General features: G+C 48.6%; 1 protein-coding gene across 1 annotated transcript; it reads right to left on the bottom strand.

Annotated features, from left to right (window-relative positions):
• Positions 1–876: 876 nt before the first annotated feature.
• LOC121835862 lies at positions 877–2,093 on the bottom strand (the record flags this gene model as incomplete). Its single annotated transcript, XM_042290396.1, has 2 exons — positions 877–924; positions 2,001–2,093. Coding segments are annotated over 2 exons (141 nt in total), but the record flags the coding sequence as incomplete, so codon positions are not given.
• Positions 2,094–21,023: the final 18,930 nt, after the last annotated feature.

Here is a 21,023-nt window from a genome sequence, read left to right as displayed (position 1 = left end):
AAGAAGCCACGACTTCTCGTCGTTGAGCTACGTGGTCGTTGGGAGAATATATGGCTTGAGCCGAAGCACGTGCACTGTCTCCCTTTCCCTGTGACGTCTGTCATTTTGTTGCTCGAGGGGTTCAATGACATATGTAACGTCGCTCAACTGGTGATGTATCCGGTATGGTCCTGTATAGCGCTGGAGAAGTTTGTCAGCAAGTCCGACACGACGTTGCGGCGTCCACAGCAATACAAGGTCACCAGGAGAGTATTGGATGTGTCGATGAGAGCTATCGTAGCGGGCACACTGGCGTTCTTGTGAGTCAAGCGTGCGTATGCGAGCTAATTGACGAGCTTCTTCAGCCCTACTTATGGCATCGGATGTAAATTCGGTGAGGGAAGCGTCTGGTTGGGGTGGAAGGAGGGAGTCAAGCATTAATGGTGGTTCACGGCCAAAGAGGAGAAAAAAGGGTGTGAAACCAGTAGTATCGTGGCGGGATGAATTATATGCAAAAGTGACGCATGGCAGTGCATCATCCCAATTTCTATAATTTGACGACACCTACATTGACAGCATGTCGGATAACGTTCGGTTCAGCCGCTCAGTGAGCCCATTGGTTTGTGGGTGGTAAGCGGTCGTCACTTGATGGTGGACCGAGCAGGCCTTCAGTACTTCAGGCACAACGCGTGACAGAAAGGAGCGTCCACGGTCACTAAGAAGTTCTCGCGGTGCGCCATATTTTAATATGACATCCTCCAAAAGAAAATGGGCCAGGTCGACAGCAGTACTGGTTGGGAGAGCGCGTGTGACTGCATAACGAGTGGTGCGGTCAATTGCTACTGCAATCCAGCGGTTTTCAGAGCGTGACGAAGGAAATGGTGCGAGGAAGTCAATCCCTAGACGATAAAACGGGCTGATCGGAGGGTGCAGCGGTTGAAGGAGCCCTGATGGCCTGATGGTTTGTTTCTTTCGACGTTGACAAAAGTCACATGAAGAGACGTACCTCTTTACAGTTCGGTACATGTCCGGCCAGTAAAAACATCAAAATCATATTTTTTTTATTATCCGAAGCGATTGAAAACAATGCCGGGACATTACCCTCAAAATCTGAAATTTGGGAATTCAGTATTTGTGAAGTAAAAAAACAATTTCCAAATGCCGAATTCGAAGTTCCCGCACGATCCGCGCCGGTGCGCTGACGTCAAATATTGCGGACTCCTGAGAGTCCACTTTTTTTCACGACTCTCTACTCTTGCCATGGCGACCCAAAGCAAGGAGGAGAGGAGCGAGCGCCGGCGTTGCGGCGGGCCGGTTTTCAGCGGTGTCGCCTGTTTTCCGTGGGGGGATACAAATCCAGGAGACGTCACCACAACGAACTTCCGATTTTTGGTATTTCAAAAAGAAGGGCCGTAGTGCGTTCACAATTGCGTTAAAAACATGTTTTAGGATTGCCGTAATTAAATGTTATAGAGATGTCGCCTACAAAGCTTCTAAATTTCCTGATTTTTGACGTCACCGATCAAAAGTAGTGAGGAGGCGAGAGGCGGGAAAATCAAACGCCAAAAATAAAAAGGCGCGCGCGCGCGCGGAAAAGTTTTTTTCGCGATGCGTTTTTTTTTTTTGCGTGTCTATGACTGCAATTTGCATCGTTTCAGACAATAAAAAAAATACGACATTTGGGGTGTCAGTGCCCCTTTAACCTTTCCGTAAGTGCGAAGAAGACCCAGGTGACCTGGTGAAGGCGCGTCGTGTAGTTCGTGAAGAACTGTGGCCTGCAGGTGTTTAGGAATCACGACAAGCCATGGTAATCCTTCGGGTCTCAAGTTCTGGCGGTATAGAATGTTGTCGCGGATACGAAAGAGTCCCGAGGACGGCTGGTTTGCATCAGCTGAGAGGCGTCTTATAAGAAGCTTCAGAGCTGTATCACGACGCTGTTCGTGAGCGAGGTTGAGGAGCCGTGATATCGGCAGAACTAGGAGTTCAGTTGAATCGGTGTTGTAGTTAGCTGGACTTACCGGGTAGCGAGACAGACAGTCAGCGTCATGGTGCATCTTTCCTGATTTATATACGATGGTGAAATCATATTCTTGAAGGCGGAGAGACCAGCGTCCAAGGCGACCAATGGGATCTTTTAATGACGAAAGTCAACAAAGGGCATGGTGGTCAGTGATGACACGGAAGGGACGTCCATAAAGGTATGGTCGAAATTTGGAGACCGACCACGCCACTACAAGGCATTCTTTCTCGGAAATGGTGTAATTCCGCTCAGCCGGTGAAAGTAGTCGACTAGCGTAAGCAACTACCGTTTCCTTTCCGAACTGATTTTGTGCGAGAACTGCTTCAATACCGTGACCACTGGCGTCAGTGCGAATTTCAGTGGGCGCCGTGTCATCGAAATGGCCGAGAATGGGGCTGGAGGTCAAAGCATTTTTCAGATGGGCAAAAGGAATCTGATGAGGATCCGTCCACTCGAAAACTTGATTTTTTTCTTCAGGAGAGATATCAGTGGGAGTGCTATGTGTGCGAAGTCTCTGATGAAGCGGCGGAAGTAGGAGCAAAGTTCTAAAAAGCTCCTTACGTCTTTTGAAGAAAGAGGCGTGGCGAAATCTTTGACAGCCTTAATCTTTTCAGGGTCGGGTAGAACACCATGTTTGTCCACGAGATGTCCGAGAACTTTAATTTGTTGACTGCCGAACCGGCATTTAGCTGAATTTAGTTGTAGCCCAGCTTGTTGAAAGACTGCAAGCACTTGGGTCAAACGGTCAAGATGTTTTGGGGAGGTGTCAGAGAAGATGACGTCGTCAAGGTAGCACAAGAAAGTGACCCATTTTAGTCCCTTGAGTAGGCGGTCCATCATTCTTTCGAACGTTGCGGGTTCGTTACACAGGCCAAAGGGCATGACCTTGAATTCAAAAAGTCCGTCGGGCGTAATGAATGCCGTTTTCTCACGGTCGGCTTCATCAACGTTAATCTGCCAGCAGCCGGCGCGAAGATCAATGCATGAGAAATATTCCGCTCCCTGTAGGCAATCGAGAGTGTCGTTGATGCGTGGCAGAGGATACACATCTCGTTTCGTGAGCTTATTTAACCTACGATAATCGACGCAAAAACGCCATGAGCCGTCCCTCTTTTTTACTAAAACAACAGGAGAGGACCAGGGGCTGGACGAGGGTTGGACAATGTTTCGCGACAGCATCTTGTCAACTTCCTGCTGAATAGCGCGCCGTTCGCTTGGTGACACCCTGTAGGGACGATTGTGGATGGGAGGTTCGGAGCCGGTGTTGATTCGATGAGTAACTTAAGTTGTCTGGCCGAGAGGGCGGCTTGTAAGGTCAAATATAGAATGGTACTTGCAAAGTACGCTGCGGAGTTGCTGTGCTTCGTCTCTGTTAAAAGTTGGGTCAATCATGGTGGAAATATAGGCAAGGTCAGTCTCCGAGAGTGGTTGAGGAGGTTTGGGTGGCAGAACTTCTTCAGCAATGACGGCGACGGTGGACTCAAGAGTCGAGAAGCTGCGCGCAATTGTCATACTTTTGGGGAGAATTTGTGGACTGCGAGTGATATTAAGCACCAATATATCGGTGGCACCATTCTGGATTGCTACAATGCAGTGTGGTACGGCGAGTTGTTTTTCAAGCAACATGTTCAAAATAGGTGAGACTATGTAGTCACCGTCCTGGATCGATTGAGTGGTTGTGACATTGATCGCTACAGCCGACAATGGCGGTATGCGTGATGTTTCAAGACAGCACAGCTTTGCCCCAATGGGGTCTGAAACATCGCAGGCCTCTGTAGCATCGAGTTCAATTTCACCTTTAGCGCAGTCAATGAGAGCGGAGTGAGTGGCCAGAAAGTCCCAACCAAGTATGATTTCGTGAGGACAGCTTCTATGGACTGTAAAAAGAACAGATGCGGTCTTATGATGAAAGGTTATGCGAGCACCGCACATACCTTGGAGGAGAAATTGCGCCGCCGTCTGCACCGCGCAGAATGTTTGCGTCAGGTAGCGTCAGAACTTTTCGTAAGCGTCGTCTGAGGTGTTCGCGCATGATGGAAATAGCGGCTCCGGTATCAACAAGGGCAAATGTGCTAATACCGTCAATGTCGATCAGCAGTAGATTCTTGGCTATAGCGGCGATGCTTCGTGGAGGATTTTGGGCTGGGGACTCTAATGCAACCTCACCTCTTGAAGCTGCATTGGTTAGTTTTCCGAAGGTCGAAGGTCATGGGACGGCGACAGTTGGCGGCGGATGACTGGAGACAGCGACTGGCGACGGCGCGGCGATGGAGAACGATTGTTGCGTGACGAGCGATAATATACTTGTTCATTCGCGGGGAGCCCGGGAAATGGAGAGACGCTTCCCCTGTAAGGGCCACTGGAGCTGGAAAATGGAAACCTGGGTTGCTGGTTGCTCCATGGGTCGCGGCAATAGCGGGCGACATGACCAACCACGTTGCAGTGGAAACAAATTGGCCGATTGTCGGGTGTTCTCCATGCGGCTGGGTACCGACGTTAGGGCGGTCTGAAGACTGTCGCTGCAGTTGGAGGTTCACAGGGGCAACGATCAGAAATATGATGGTCAGGGGTGGGTTGGAAGCGGGGGCATGAAAAAGCGCAGAGCTTCTCCATTTCCTTCCTGACGACACTTTGAACAGAAGCTATCGATACTGTCCCGTTCGGTGACTCGGAAGGGCAACAGGAGCCCTCACTAGGCATCATTGCTTCCAGCTCTCGGTGGAAGATTTTGGTAATCTGTACCGAACTGGCATCTGTGTCTTCGCAAGATGATTTGCCGGTGTGTTGGGCAAGCGGTTGAATTTGTGTGCTATCTTTCGTGTTTTAGCAGCTTCGAAGCGGCGGCACTCCTTGATGACCTCGTCGACCGTCGAGCAGTCTTTGATTACAAGCAGCTGGAAGGCATCGTCTGCTATGCCTTTTAGGATGTGCTCGATTCGGTCAGTGTCTGACATCTCAGGGTTAGCCTTGCGGCAGAGAGAGATGACGTCTTGTATATAAGTGACGTATGACTCTGTAGATGTTTGTACGCGGGAACCCAGCTTACGCTTGGCATACCGCTTACGCCCGGTGGGACGTCCAAAAATATCTTGAAGTTTGGACTTAGAGTTCCCAAGAGGTGATCTCTTCCTCATGCGTTTCGAACCATGACCGGGCGGTGTCTCGCAAGTAAAAAATAATATTCGCGAGCATGATGGTATTGTCCCATCGGTTATGCAAGCTTACTCTTTCATAGAGGTCGATCCAGTCTTCTATTTCCTGGTGGCCTGTACCGGTAAAAGGTCCGGGGTCCCGTGGCTTTGTGAGGACAAAGGGTTGCGGGGGCGTAGGTGGAGCGCCTTCGGGTGGTGTCGCAGGGAGTGGAGTCATGTTGGATGCGGGCGGAAGACTCCTGCTGCGAAGGTCCAGGGCGGATATGGGTCCGCACTTCCACCAAAGAATGTTACGGTGAAAAAGATGATGATTTATTTATAGCTGGGTAATGGTGGTAGACAGAGGATTGAACCCCGTGCTGCGAGCGCGCTGGCGATCCTCTACCTCCTCTTTCTCTAGGCATCTCATGAGCTCTGTAATAATATATATTGTTTAATGCATTGTAACAAAATTGAATATATATATACGTAAGTAGCAAATTACGAAATGATTGTGAACACAAATGTGATGGAATAATACATTAACGATGAACGCACACTCTAGCTAGTAGGTAGCAGCGGCGGCACGTGGAAAACAATGTCTGCTACGAACCCGAACACGATGGACCCCTGCGAGATCTGTTTCGAGATTCTAAACGAGTCGCGCGACTCTCCCGCCCAGGACCCTTTATTCTCGTCGTCGTCCATCCCTTTCGATGGCGTGACTGGCGCAACCGTGAGACTCCGACGTGGATCGTTTCTGCCGGGCATTATAGCTACTTAAGTTCGAACTTCGCGGAACAATGGAGCTGCTAAACAAAAGAAGGTCGCCCACCTCGTAATGGAAACTCGTAAACGCAGATGATTTAGGGCCAGTGTGGCCAGACGGGTCGGACGTTTTAAAGTAAGACTCATTTATGTGCACCCTTAGACTTAGAGAAAAAAATAGAGTGCCGCAAAAGCAAAACACTTATTATATTTAGGTTTTCGATGTGATATTTCACACATAATAACAAAACACTGCGCGTCAAACCGATTTCGAGGAATGATTGTTTATCACGGTGCTCCTCTCGTGGTTTAGCAGTGGTGCAATCGACATCAACTTATGGCGAATTCGCGTGGTTCTTTCTGCGCGCTCTCGAGCGCTCTTCCCAGAGCGTGCGATATCGAGTGGTGGAAAGAGAGTGCTGTGGCCTGATCGGCTGGTTCATTCCGAGGGCGCCTCTTTCTCTCAGAGCGCTCTCTAGCATTCCGTCCGTAGCCGCCGGAGTGCGTAGCGGCGCAGGCTGGCACAGGCGTCACGTTGTACTTGGACGGGGATTACGTGGTTTTGTTGACGATGGCCTGCAGTGGTCTGTGGTGGTGTGCGGGCTCCGGCGAGACGGCGATTGATATGTAGCTCTACAGAGTGCTTGTAGATTCGACGGTGTGAGGTTTATAACGGACAGGACGACATTTGTTTGTGACGGAAACAGGAAAAGTCAACGTGTGAAGTATTCCCAGTGCTTTTACGAGATCATAAATCTCGCGGCGGTGATTCCGCTAAGCCTAACCGACGAAGAAACAGCTCACAGAGCTCGCAGTTGTTTTACCGGGTTTTGTGGTCGCTTCAAAAAATTTTCAGGTTTGGTAAAGGTGCGTTCAAAAGTTTGTGTTGTAAAATAAATGGAAAGCCGAATCTAATTCAGTCATTTGTGTCACACGGCGATATGTGTTATATCCTGCTAGCACAATATTTGGCCGTGAGAAAAATACGGTTTATTAACTATTTTATTTCTTTGCCTGCTGTGCCGTACGCAGGACCGCTATCGCAGCGCGTTCACTGTCGAGAACGAAATGAGCTGACAACTCTTTCCAAGCATTGGCTTTCGTCCTGTCCTGCAGATATCAATTCGCAAACTGCTGTTGTTGTTTTTTTTTTTTTTTTTTGTTTACATGCCGATGCATAAAACAATTTACGTCACTACCGTTATTTCATCATGTTGCGAGCGTAAATTTTGCTCAATCGTCCAGCGTATGCTGTAAAATATTTTTAATGCCTTATTAAAATTAATAAGTTTTACTTCCATTACTGGTCTGAGAACCTCGGAGCGCTCTGAAGCCAGCAGTTGTGATCGGCTGAAAAGGATCCCGAGTAGCTCTGGCGTCGGGGAGGAGGCGCTCTGCTGAATCAAGGTCAGAGGAGAGAGGCGACCTCCCGAATTCACCATTAAAGTGCTCCGTTTATTTATCGTGTGATCAAGAACGCCGTTTACTCAGGTACCTTCAGCAAAGGAACCCTAAGCTAAAGATACCTTTACGCGGCCGTGTGAATTGGGTATTAGCGAGGTACACCCCCAGACGATATGAAGGTGAACGCCGGGCCGTCGACCGGTGCGTGCTATCAGCGCCATGACGCGGCTGCCGTGGCGGCTCGCTTTCTTATCGCTCGCTTCGCCGTGATTAAGCGCTTGGATCGAGCGCGGTTCTGAGCTCTGCTGCTATTCCCCACAGAAAGCGTCGAAGTGGGTTTCGATTTCGGCATCGCTTTTTGTGGGCGCCGTGCCCACGTCATTCCCGGCAAATGATTTGCCCATTGCACGTGGACTAGAGCGGACGTTGTTCGGCATAGTTTATCAGTGCTTCAACCGCTTTTTTCTTTCATGAGCGAACGCTAATAACTGCGAACGCTAATAACTGTTCTTTCTAAGAAACTGAAAGTATAAGTTACTTTTTGATTTGCTCCACAGCCTTCCGGTTAGCACATATCACAACAAAAAAAAAAGGAAAAAAGCTACTAAATCAGATTATCTACCAATAGCGTCTGAAAGGCTCCTTCCGCAATCCTCGCGCTTTCTGCGGGGAGTAGCAGCAGAGCTGAGTACAGCGCCCGTTAATCTCGGCATGTACACCCGCCGGCGGTTAATCGCCGGCGGGTGTACATGCTAATCGCGCATGATTAAAATATCCGATTTGTCGCGTCTCGCTGCGCCAGGAACGACACCTTGTCTGTCTACAACTATTCAGTTTTGGTTGCTTCACTGAGGGCGCACCGTTCTCATGCTTGAAGGCGGATAAGCTGGTTATACCCCATTGACATGGTCAACATAAATATACCTTTAACATATGTCACTTTGCTATCAGCGAATCAGCCCGTTCTCTTGGGTCGCGAGCACACGCCACGCGCGGAAGATCGTTAATTGATTGGCCGCAGAGAATAAAGGTCCCTTAGCTAAAGGTACCTTTACGGTCGTGTGAATGGGGTATAAGACTATAAACGCGTCAGGCACCTCCAGAGGAATGATGCTGTTTTAAGAGACACTTACCATGCGCTATCGAATTGCGCAATGAGCCCGCAGGCCCTAGATGTTGATCGACATTGCTCGCATAAGAATCGAGCCCCCCTTCCATTCCAACTCCATTCCGGGCAAAATGCATCTAATTCCATTCCCATTCCACTCCGGGATTCCGAAAACGTGGAATGATCCTGTAATCAGTCCAATTCTGGAGTGGCAACTCAGCAACACTGATTGAAACGATGACGCCAGTCTTCAAAGCCTCATTGTGGCAAACGGAGAAGACTACGGGTGCCAAAGCGACGTCTGAGACACTGAAAAGGGGGTTCCGATATGAAAAAAGTTCCTCCTTTCCTTATTCTCGATCTGCTTGGGTGGGAGAAGAGGGGAAAGAGAAACTCCCTTTTACGCTTTTTGATGTGTGTATTTTGACCCTCATTCGTTCTTATGAACGATGTTTCTGGGGATTGGAGGCGTCCATATTAACGGACATGACTGTAGTCGGTGTAGAATTATAGGAACGCATTGCCGGCAAGCTAAGCTGCCCCTGGTTGCATTGTCGTTACAACTTAATTTTATTTAGTAAAAAGCCTGGAAAGCTTTTGTCTTTTTGTCGTGCAATACCTTAGTAAAGGGTAAAGCTGCTCAATGGAACATGGCCGCAATTAGATGGTTTTTTCTTCAGGGCTGTGAAGCTTGAAGTGATGCGGTCTATGTAGGTAGGTTATACGGTCGAGGGGACACATAATAGAGAACGATTCGTCACAATGTGTCAATTAATGAAATGTTTTTTTATATCTTGTTTTTTATTATTAAATGTAATTATATGGGTAAAATCAGAACCTTCCTTGTAGTCGCCAGAAACCACTGAATAAGTATTAAATGGCCTCAACTACAAGCTGCTGCGCACTTTTTAAAAAAAGTGAGCCATTTGGAAAAGAAAAAAAACAAGAAAAAAAAACACCTCTCTTGAGTTAGGCGTGTTTAGGCCGTTTTTATGAATTCCTTTGTCATTTCTAATTTGAGTAACCGCGTCTTGTCCGCGACCTCCTTAATATCGACGGAGGTAACAACTGGTGACGAAATGTACAATCTAAGGCCCTCGAATATAAACTTATGCATTGGAAACTCTAAAGAAAATAATTGTAAGAAATCATGTTTTCATTTGGTATGGTGTGGCCCTTTTTATGCATTCCTTCGTCATTTCAAATTTTAAAAACCGCTTCTCGCCTAAGAAATCTATATCGCCCGAGGTCTCAAGTGGCGATGAAATGTAAAAAATGTAAGGCCCTAGAAAACAAGTTGCTGAAGTGGCAATGTTTATAAAATAAGGCATACTAGGAAACTTCTCGTTAACGGGTTGTTGTTGTTGTTGTTGTTGAGGGTTGTTACACACGGGAAGAGGGGATACCTGCACGTAATGCATCCTCCTTGGGCAGGGGGAAGACTCGCACAGGTGGGGAAAGAGGGTGAGAAAAGAAGACAAGAGGGGTTGGGGGGTGATGTGGTCACCAATCTCTGGATGAGTAGGGTCGAATCAGGGGGCTATTTTCTTGAGGTAGAGGGGACACTGCAGAACTGTCTTCTGGTATGGAGATCACAAATTAGTCGATGTCAGTTCAGACGAGAAGGCGTGGCTGGTCTAGGTGGCGGGCCGGTGGGCTAGAGGCGCTTTGCGAGTCCAGTGGCTTTGAGGTACTCAAGAAGAGATTTATAAACAAGTTCTCTTCTTCGTCGACCTCCGGTAGGAAAAAGGATTTCGTTCTTTTGAGTCACAGTTGTGCTGGCACTTAGGATGGTGGTAAAAAAAGACCGTCGAGCTTGATCGTAGTGAGAATAATTTAGGAGGACGTGGTCAAGGTCCTCTGGGACATTGCATTAGGCACAGTTGGGTGTACTAGACCTGGAGATCTTGTGAAGTGTCGTTGATGTGTAGGCGCAGTTTGCACGAAGGCGATGGAGTAGCGTGGAATCTAATCTGGTTAGTTTTGACTCGGGGAGCGATGGAGGAGGATTCCCGCTTGCAACTTCTGTATGGGGGTGACGCATTGTGGTAATTAATTTGCACAGTCTGCGCGCTTCGCAATAACGTGGGATGAAAAGACTGCGCTCTTCTTCCTTGTGTGCCTTTGAAGCAAGGGCATCGGCGCGTTCCTTGCCGGGATACCCATATGTGACGGAATCCATTGAAAAGCCAACTGCCACCCTCGCATACAAAGTTTTCGGGCCTTGTCGGCCACACAGTGGGCCAGAAAAGGAGCTTGGTCTGAAGTTTCCAAATTGGATAACGCACTTCGAGAGTCGGAGAGAATAACAGTCTTGCAAGGATTGAGGTTGTGAAGCGCATCTAATGCCGCTGCTAGTGCAGCCAGCTTCGCTGTCGTTGACGTGGTTGCGAAGTTGAGGCGGTGTGATGCTTCGATTCCGGCATCGGGAATGACGAATGCCGCTGTAGATGTTGCAGTTGTGGGATTTGTTGACCCGTCAGTAAACACTTGGAGCCAACCATTGTACGTGCTTGTCAGTTGGTCAGCTGCAAGCGACCTTCCGACAGTGGCTGCGATAGAATTCTTCTTCGGGAAATAAGGAAGCGTTTCTTCTTCAATGTATGGCGGTTGGGTTATGGAAGGTGCCGGAGGAAAGTAATGGCTATTAGGAGGTCCATCTTGTAAATTAAATTCTTGTACACATCGACCTATCTGCGAATCAAAACGCTCTTCAATGTTGGACAGCAGTGATGTCGCAGATCGTGCTCCATACATACGAGTGATATGATTCATATTGCTCTTATTCTTATGTGCATAGCTAATGTTTGATCCTTGGCCTCTACGAGTGTCGCCGTATTGCCCGCGAAGCGTGGCAGTCCAAGGCACTGACGGAGGGCAACACGGTGAAAACGTTCGAGTGTGGTCATTTGATGAGCCCTGATTGTGATGAGAGGTAGGCTGTATAACATTCTTGAGAGGATAAGGCCACGATAGAGAATCAGAAGCCCCTGAGGAGGCAGTCCAGATTTCTGGCGATGGAAGTGACGGAGCACAGTTAATAATTTAGTGCACTGCGTTACAAGTCGTTTTATCTCGGGTCTCCATGTAACGTGGCCATCTATTTCCATCCCCAAGTATCGGTACGTTGAGACTCTCTGGATCGGTATTTCTTTGATGGCTGGCGTATTTGCAACTTTGCGGTTTGGATATCGACCAGGGCGGTAACAGAGGAAGGCTGTTTTGCTTGTAGATAAAGTAAGTCCTAGTTCTTCTAGAGTAGAAATCGTGCTGTCAAGAACTTTCTGAAGCCTTTTGCCGATGGTCCTTGAGAGTCTGGATGGACCGATACACCAAATTGCCACATCATCGGCGTATATCGTCATGTGAACTGTTGTACTGGACGTTTCTGTAGAGTTTATGCATAGCGGAAGTTCTGCCATGGTAAGGTTAAGCAGAAACGGGCTCAGTACACTTCCTTGGGGAACGCCTTGGGTCACCGACCGACGAGTGCTAAGACATTCGGCAGCTCTTACTGTTAGGCTGCGGCCAGTGAGGAACGCGGCGATATAGTCAAATGTTCTTCCACCAATTCCGTACCGTGTAAGTTGCCGCAGAATAGTATGGTGTGGCAGGGCATCGAAAGCTTTGCATATGTCCAAAAATATGCAGTAGACTGTTTGGTGAGTTGAACGTGCATTTTCAAGGCTCGATACGAGATCAGCAATGGCGTCAAAGGTTCACCTCCTTCGTCGGAATCTGCAGAGTTGATCTGGCAGTGCTCCTTTGGATTCAAGCAGCCACGTAAATCTTGAAAGTACTAGTCTTTCCATTAATTTCCCGAAACAACTGGTCAGAGAAATTGGCCGGTAGGATTCAATCCGATCACCGGGTTTTCCTTGCTTTCTGATAGGAACCACTACGGAGGTGAGCCATGCTGCAGGGATTTTTGCCGTTCTCCATATGTTGTTGATAGACTCCAGTAAGGCCTCTCTATGCGGGAAAGAAAGATTTCTCAGTGCTTGAAACGTTACGCCGTCCGGTCCCGGAGCGGTTCGACGGCGCGAGCGTCGGAGGGCAACATCAAGTTCAGTAATGGTGAAGTCAGCGTCCATTTCTGAGCAAGGATTTGTTTTCAATGGAACTGGAGGCTTGTCCCCATATCCCTGTGGTGTCGGAATTGGGGCAGCGAACGCATCAGCAAGAAGCTCCGCGGTTTCCTGAGTAGTGCGGCCTAGGGCTAGCGCTAATCCTGCAACGGGATGCTCGGGTTGCTTTTTATCTTTCAAGACTCTGACGATCCTCCATGCTCTCGAAATACCCGATGGGGAACCAAACGACCCACATAGTTGGTTCCACTGTAGGCGTTGGAGGCGCTTAGTATATCGGCGAAATTTGGCATCGATCTTGCGATGTTCATTCCAATCATCCAGATCATCTGTTTTTCGAGCTCGTGGCTGCGCGCGGCGTCGAGCAGCCCTTAGGTTTAGGTACATGAGGTCGGGAACAGGCCGGGTGTATGGTACTCTAATGGTCTTTGTTGACAGCTGAATGGCTCGTGCAATCATGGCTGTTGTGTCTTCTGTCGTGCTGCCAGCTAGAGCAAAGTCCATGTGAGATCGGAATACATCCCAGTTGGTAACTCGAAGCTCTCTGTAAGTTTTGTTTGTCTTTTTGGCAAACTTGCTGGTAATCATGATTGGTATATGATCACTGCCCCAGGATTTGGCTAGCACATTCCAATCTGCCAATATGTCCGGGGACAGGAACGTCAGGTCTAATACACTGCGGCCAACTCCAGGTCTGATGAACGTTTCCGCACCGTCATTAAGGGCCTCCAAATGAAGTGAAGATGTCATACTATCAAGATCAAATCCTCTTCTTGTATTTTTGCGGTCACCCCATATCTTCTTGTGGGCGTTGAAATCTCCACAGAGTATAAGATGGCCTCTGCTTCTCTGCTTCACATCGGAAAGCTCTCCGACATCCCATTTGGAATTTGGCGGGACATACACTGAAACGACCGTGAAGTCCACGTTTTTGTATCTAACAGATACAGCAGCATATTCAGCATTACTCTTCGAAACTGAAGATAGGTCTACTGGTGATTGAGGAAGGCCGGCGCGAACAAAGACTACAGATCGTGGCTTGCAGTCCTTCCTTTTTGTAGAACTGTAATAGGCTACGTAGGGCGACAGGCGGCAGTTGGATGGATCGTTGTTAAGTTCCTGAATCGCCAGTATATCAATCCTAGTGGAGAGTAGATACCTCTGAAGATCTGGAAGGCGGGGATTAGGCTGCAAGCGTTCCACTGCAGTATTCTTGGAATTTCGGGTTTATCGTTTGTACGTTTCTTGAAGTTGTGACTTTGAGCCGAGGCCATCCGCTCCTAGCGGTGGAAGGGTCCTACATTCAAAAAGGATTCCATTGCAAGCAGGGCTTGCACTTCCGGTAGGTTGTCTAAATCAGGGATCGCTTTGATGATGGCCCTTAGCGCAGCAAAAAGCATTGGAATAAGGACGCTACCAAGGTCACCAGCCTGCTCTTGTCGTTTCCGCCTTGGAGCTGATGATACCGACATAGGTTGTCGGATGGTCGTCTGAGTGGTAGGGGCTGATTTCAGTAATTGAATAGTTGATGGAATTCCCCTGGCTGTCTCAGATGCGTCTTCATGTGGCCGGCGTTCTCTGTGTTTTTCTTTCACTCCATTCGTCGTCTTCTTCAATGCGTCACTGTAAGTTGGCTTCTGGGCTCGCTTATCCGTTGGAACCGGGACAGCAAGGGGACGCGCACAACTTCAGGGTTTATGGTGGCCGCAAACCCACGATTTGCCTTGCCATTTAAGACGTCCTGTCTTCGGATAACCGAGGCAGCCTTTCTGCGTTGACACCCAGAGAAGGTAGCGGCATTCTGGTTACCGCAGTTTGCGCACTTGGGATCTTGCCGATTGGTGCAAGTCTTGTGGTGGTGCGGACCTGCGCACACTTTACAGCGCCGTGGTCCACGGCAGTATTGCGCAATGTGTCCGTACCTTTGGCAGTGATAGCACTGCACGGGAGGACCAAAATACTCGTCAACAGAGTGACTTGTGAAGCCTAAGAGAACGCGTGTAGGCATTGGTTGGTCTGGGCGGAAGTGGAGGAGCACGCTTTCAGTCTTGCGGTGTTCCACGTTGCCGTCCTCTTGTCTTCTATCCGAAATTTGCCGTTGAACAGAAATAACTCCAAGATTTTTAAAATAGTATAGTAGTTCTCCGTCGGTATACTCGATCGGTACTCCTTTGATCTTTCCCAGATTCTGTGAGTAGGAGTGGGGTGCACTTGTCGCCACTTCAATAGAGCAAAGGGTCGATATGGCTAGTAATCTGTTGGCTGCTTACAGAGATGCAACACTCACGAAAAGGCTCCCGTCTTTGTTCATCCTATGTGAGAGGAGCTTCTCCTGTGCAACATCAATGATTTCTTTGGCCACTTCGTTAGGATTCACCCTCCACAAGGATGCATTGGAACTGTTGGGTTTGAAAACCACTGGAATGCCCGCAGGGCGGTTTTTCTTGTAGTGGACTGGGGTAAAGGGCCGATCATCTTCATCGGCTTCCAGAACTTGCATGGAATCTTCTGGAGACTCGTCTTCATTGGAATGTAAGATAGCATCTTGAACGGAATAAGTAGAGGTCTTGTCATCATCATAGTGGTGATGTGAGTCTGGGTCTGTACATCGTCTTTTAATGGGAGCTTTCTTGAGGTCACCAGGGATAAGGGTCGACGGTGGGGGGGCGGTACATTGAGGTGGTGACTTGCCATGTGATGGTCCAGGATCCCTTCTTTCGGGTGTTTCAGCTGGTGGCGGTTGGTCCATTGCCCAGGTCGTCGGTCAGGTGTTTACAGGGAAAGGGCGACCATGCACCGCGTCCGGGACCTCGCCGCTTGACGTCAATAAGAAAATCTGACTGGATAATATCACGAAACTTTGAAAAATCCTATTTTCCAAAAGAGCAGGAAGAATGGCGTTGATTGCCTGGAAACGTCGTCGTCTTCCTCTCTCTCGTTAACAGGGCGGGGCGTGTTTGCGGCGTTTTCAGACATTCGCTCACCATTACAAATTTCCGCAACCGCGTATCGTCAGGCGACTTTTAATACCCAGACAACACACTGTACATACTTTTAAGGAACCGTTTTGCATATATGATCGGTAGGAATACGGTCAATGCGATCACAAGACGACGTGTGAAAACGTTCCTCGATTCGATCACAAAATTGCAATTTTGCTCGCCGAAACAAGACGAAGAGGCTGGCAATATGACCGAAACAAACCATCGTTGCGGACTTGAAGAGGGATGCGTAATCTTTTAGACAAGAAAAATCGTAAGAAGCAAAGAGTAACAAAAACGAACAAAAACAAAAAGATCCTAGCCCTATATCGGCGAAAAATACTTATATATATTACCAATAACCATAAATAACGCCTGCATAGTGGAGGAGTGGCAATAAAAAAAAATTAGTGGCCGAGTGGTCTGGTTGATTGCTTGCTGAAGGCTACAACGCGAAGCTTTAGGTTCGAGGCGTCCTAAACCGTGTCTTTTTTATTGGTTTCTTTTTTCTAACGTACAAGCGCATGATTTATGTTCTGAGTTAGTTTCTAAAGCTTTTATATTTATTATTTGTATACTCTTAGGGATTTCAGTAACACTTCCATGAGAGCAGTTTTCAACACAGTTTTCGTCGCTTTCCTGTGTCTAGCTCCCTCCCCGCTAAAACGCTGCCAACGTGACAGGAAAGTACTAACACGTGTACTAAATAAGGTAAAGACCAGTGTATCCCAGCGGGACCACTGATCCATCTCTCGACCACACCGCACTTAGTGTAGTGCATATCGGTTCCGGGCGCTGACGACCGATCGTCACTACACTTGTCCAGCTCGCTTGCACATTTGCAACAATTGCATTAGCATCATAACCGATCGTATGTGGCCATAGGTTAGATCAGAGCTGATATGTCTCACCGAGATGCTACTGCAAGTATTAGGGAGATACAAAAAAATATAGAATCTTCAGTATATTCATTCGTGTTTAAATTAGGCGCTTGAGCTTTGAATTAAAAAAGATACACACAAAAGGAAGCAAGAAAATGCATTCTTTGTTAAACGGGTTAGGACACGAAAATGAAACGGGTATATTATTCTTGAAATGGACTGATCGTACTCTACTTAGTATATACACCACGCTTCGCGATTTTTGAAGCTCTAGTAATTGGTATATATATTCAGTTTACGAATGTTTATCCTTTCTATCTGCCGACCAGGCAACGCTGCCCAAGTTACTAAAACCATGGTGCCCGCAAACCACGTGATCATGAATGCTCGGTCAGTCGTGGTGCCCCCATGATCGCCCAAGCCCGCCACGCGTCAGTGTACGATCAGAACCACTCACGCCACTCGGCAAACCCAACGTCATTCTAGCAGTCGCCCCCGGCCCTTTGACATTCTACCCTGCATGCAGCTGCGAGGTTGCCATGGACGACGGCGATCACGGCAAGTTCATGAGTGTCGAGGACTTCGACAAACCGAGCGATGCCGTATAGACGTAATCGTCACGGATCGCATGCTCAAAACGCGGAAGGAAGCTAAAGCTCAAGACGCCAAGAGACCCAAGTCTGTGAGTGCGTGCAAGGGGACGCCGAACGGTGGGCAGGTGACATCACCAGCCCGCTAACCACGGCGACCTTTTGTAGCACGAGCTACACTGGCCGAGGTTGAGCGTGTGTGTGTAAGCGTTGCAATATATTCAAAAACCAAGAAAGGGGGAGGGAGGGAAACCGGACCAGTGTGGCCACTCCTTCTACCGAGGTTGAGCAGTTTCGCGTGGCCCGCGTAATGAGCCGTGCTCCATGCTGCGCATGCGCGAGGAGCAGTGACGTCACACGGCGCACAGCTGGCGCGCCAGAGCCGCCGCCGCGCCCACCTCGCCGGTCTGCGCATTCCAAAGGAGTGACGTCATAGCCGCGGCAGACGCACTGGCGCCGCCGCGTGCCCAGCCGTGCGCCTCTGTTTCGCAGGAGCCAAGTCTGACGCTGCACCGGAGCGCTTGATAGCGCCTCTCATTTTGTGTGCATAAGCTCACGCTACGTACATCCTAGCATAGCCAAGCCAAGCCACAGCAATTTTTTTTTTTAATGGGGCGGCTCCGAGGGTCCCATGTATAAGTATCCACGAAACTATCGCGCTATTTTCAAAGCGAATTTAGCAGGATTATTCGAACCAAAAATGGTTCCTATACTTCATTTTACCTTAAGTCCAGAGGCAGCCAACGCTACAAGCTGATAGGACCAATCAGACAGCGCCAAAATCGCACTGTCATAGTGTTCGTCTTGTTTCTGTATGTTTTCTATCATCGCTGAAATAATCGTAAACAGAAACGGCCTAGTACCTTCCGCTTTAAATTTGTCCGATCAGCTCGCAGCGTCGGCTGCAGTATTTTTGGCTTCTCATCGTTCAGACACCCGTGGGCCAGCGTCTCGCAGTTCAGCAGGCTGTTTTCTTTACGCAGCCGTCTGCCGCGCGCAATAGCGCGGCATCCTGCACGCAAACATGGTGAATAAACAAAGAAACAACTGGGTGCAGAAACGAAAATCTAAATATATGGAAACATTTTCAAATGTGTGAAATATACGTAAATGCCAATCGCACGTTCGTATATTGAGCGGATGGCTATATTTTTCGTTTCATGCATCCGATTCTGTCGACCCTTTCGAAATCGGCCATCGAGGCGTACGATGCGTCATGGGGACTCCGTCACAATCGTAACGTCAGGCTCCTCACAACAGACAAAGCCTGGCGTGAATATGAGCGCCGCCTAGTGGTGGCTTTTGCGTTTTACACTCTCGCGTTTTGGAGTGGCGGAGGACTGCACAGGCTGCACGACAACCATCGGGACGTATTCATTTAGGCCCTTGTAGTTCCTCATGTGACTAAGCGGTTGTGAGACACAGTGAAACGTGTCTCACAATCACTTACTCACATTCTGTCATGCATAAAAAATATGATGCTACAAGCAGAAATATTTGCGAAAGCGTTAAAAACTGCTAGAATTAGCCCAATAATTAAAGACGGGCAAAATAGTTTGTACAACTATCGGCTCATTTCCAATGTGTCAATTGTTTCCAAAATATTTGAAAATGTAATTTACACCAGATGAGAGGCATTTTTCTGTAAGTGTAATATAGTAAATGAGGCGCTATATGGATCTCAAAAGCAGAACTCTACAGAACAAGCCATACTTCACATTAAAACAAAATTATCAGGAATATTGAAGATACATTTTGTTGTGGTAGGGGTCGCTACCATTAGGCTGTATATATATGAGAGAGTAAAGAGGCAGACGAAGTTGCTTGTTTCGTTCCACCCGGACCAGGCGCGTGTATGTGTTCGTTCCTTTCTGGCCTCGACGGTCGCCGGTCTCTACATGGTGTCAGAGGCGTCCTCCTTTGAGAAGCACACCGTCAGCCTCGAGGTGGTCCGTCGACAACAGTCAACAGATGGCGAGTGCACAGCACTGGCAAAGTCCTGTGACCAAGGTTGGCCTCAGAAGACCAAGGTTCCGTGTCATCTAATGAGGTACTGGAACTACCGCGGGGAACTAACCGCTTGTGACGGTGTGCTTCTCAAAGGAGGACGCCTCATTATTCCTGCATTGCTGCGACCTGAGGTCCTGCAGGCCATTCACGAGGGATACCAAGGAGTCAACCGATGCAAGGCACGGGCTCGAGACTCGGTGTGGTGGCCCAGTATCGGCGATCAAATCAAAACCATGGTCGAGAAGTGCGAGCGCTGCGCATCGACGAGGGTACAGCGGGCTGAACCTCTCATGACGTCGCCTCCAACAGAGCTACCTTGGCAGCAGGTGGGAGTCGATTTATTCCACTTAAACGGCCAAGATTTTCTACTGATGGTGGACTATCACTCACGATATCCTGAAGTAATGACACTGCCAACCATGTCAAGTCCCCAAGCCGTGATTTCTGCAGTAAAAAGTGTCATGGCGCGTTTCGGGATCCCTGAGGTACTTCGAAGTGACAACGGACCACAGTTTGCCTCCCACGACTTCGCCAGATTCGCGGAAGACTACGGATTTAAGCACGTCACTAGCAGTCCTGGATTTCCGCAGTCAAACGGAGAAGTGGAGCGTACAGTCCGGACAGTGAAGGACGTTTTGGTTAAAGGCGACGATCCGTTCTTTTCACTTCTCGTCTATAGGGTTACTCCTGGCGTCTTGGGTTTTAGCCCTGCTCAGCTGCTGATGGGTCGACAGCTCCGGACTCAAGTACCCAAGGCTGCCGAGAAACTCCAGCCGGCATGGCCGAAGTCACAGGTCTTTCTGGAGCGGGACAGCGCGGCGAAGCGACGCCAAGCTTCCGACTTCGACCGTCGTCATGGAGTGCGCGAGCTCAGGGAACTTTCACCTGGCGAAGATGTGTGGGTGACCGACGCACAGTGCCCTGCTCAAGTGCTTAGCCGAGCGCAACGCCCACGATCTTATGTCGTCGAAACTCCGCGGGGTGTATTGCAGAGAAATCGGCGACACCTGGTTCCTTTCGGGAGCAAACCTACGGAGCCTGTTCCCGGCCTGCCAGCTCCGGTTCTACCGGTTCCCTTTTGCCGATGGAGCCAATGGCCTCCAACCCCAAGATTCTGAACAGCTAAGCCTGGGTTACAACTCCCTCTCCGCAGCCTTCTGCCGAGGAAGCTCCCGCAGAGGCAAGGGCAAGTCCGAGAGCTGATGCAAGTCAGGCACCAGCGAATGTGTGGATCCACACTCCTCGACGCACGAGATCTGGCCGTCGAGTAGTAGCTCCAAAGAGACTGAACTTGTAGTGAGGTAGTATGTCCTGATGTCTTCATCCACGAGTGATGTTTCTGAGAAAGGGGAATGTTGTGGTAGGGGTCGCTACCATTAGGTTGTGTATATATGAGAGAGTAAAGAGGCAGACGAAGTTACTTGTTTCGTTCCACCCGGACCAGGCGCGTGTGTGTGTTCGTTCCTCTCTGGCCTCGACGGTCGCCGGTCTCTACACATTTTATACATTAGGTTGGTTTTTAGATCTCTCGAAGGTTTTCGACACAATACAGCACATTATCTTCTGATTAAGCTTTAATATCATGGGATACGTGGCGTGGCATTAAAAGAAATTGAAAGTTATTGAAATAATCGATATCAATATGTGCATTTAGATTAATTAGCCTCTGATAAGTTAGAAGTACGACACGGAGTGCAGCAGGGATCCATTCTAGGCCCTATGTTATTTCTTATCTATGTAAATGATATGGCAAGCATGCAGGATTTCCCAGAACTAGTCATGTACGCATATGACACAAACGCGTTCTTTAAAGCACGATTGAAAGATATATTACAAATATTGGCGAACGAATATTTGGAGACGCTGGCTAACTGGTTTAAGCGTACGAAATTACAACTTAATGTGAAAAAAGACAGAGGAAGTGAATATCGTAATCGTAATCGTAATCTTTATTGGCTCAGGAGAGCCGTGGCACCGCGGAAAGGCGACAGCCCGTACCATGGAGGCCCGTGGTGCCACGTCTAGTGATGATGATTATGAAATGATATATACAAGGGGGGGAC

This window comes from Ixodes scapularis, unplaced genomic scaffold (genome assembly GCF_016920785.2).
Source record: "Ixodes scapularis isolate PalLabHiFi unplaced genomic scaffold, ASM1692078v2 PGA_scaffold1__304_contigs__length_218370807, whole genome shotgun sequence".
Lineage (NCBI taxonomy): Eukaryota > Metazoa > Arthropoda > Arachnida > Ixodida > Ixodidae > Ixodes > Ixodes scapularis.
The sequence above is the reverse complement of the archived record's forward strand: the minus strand, read 5'-3'. Positions and strand labels throughout refer to the sequence as shown.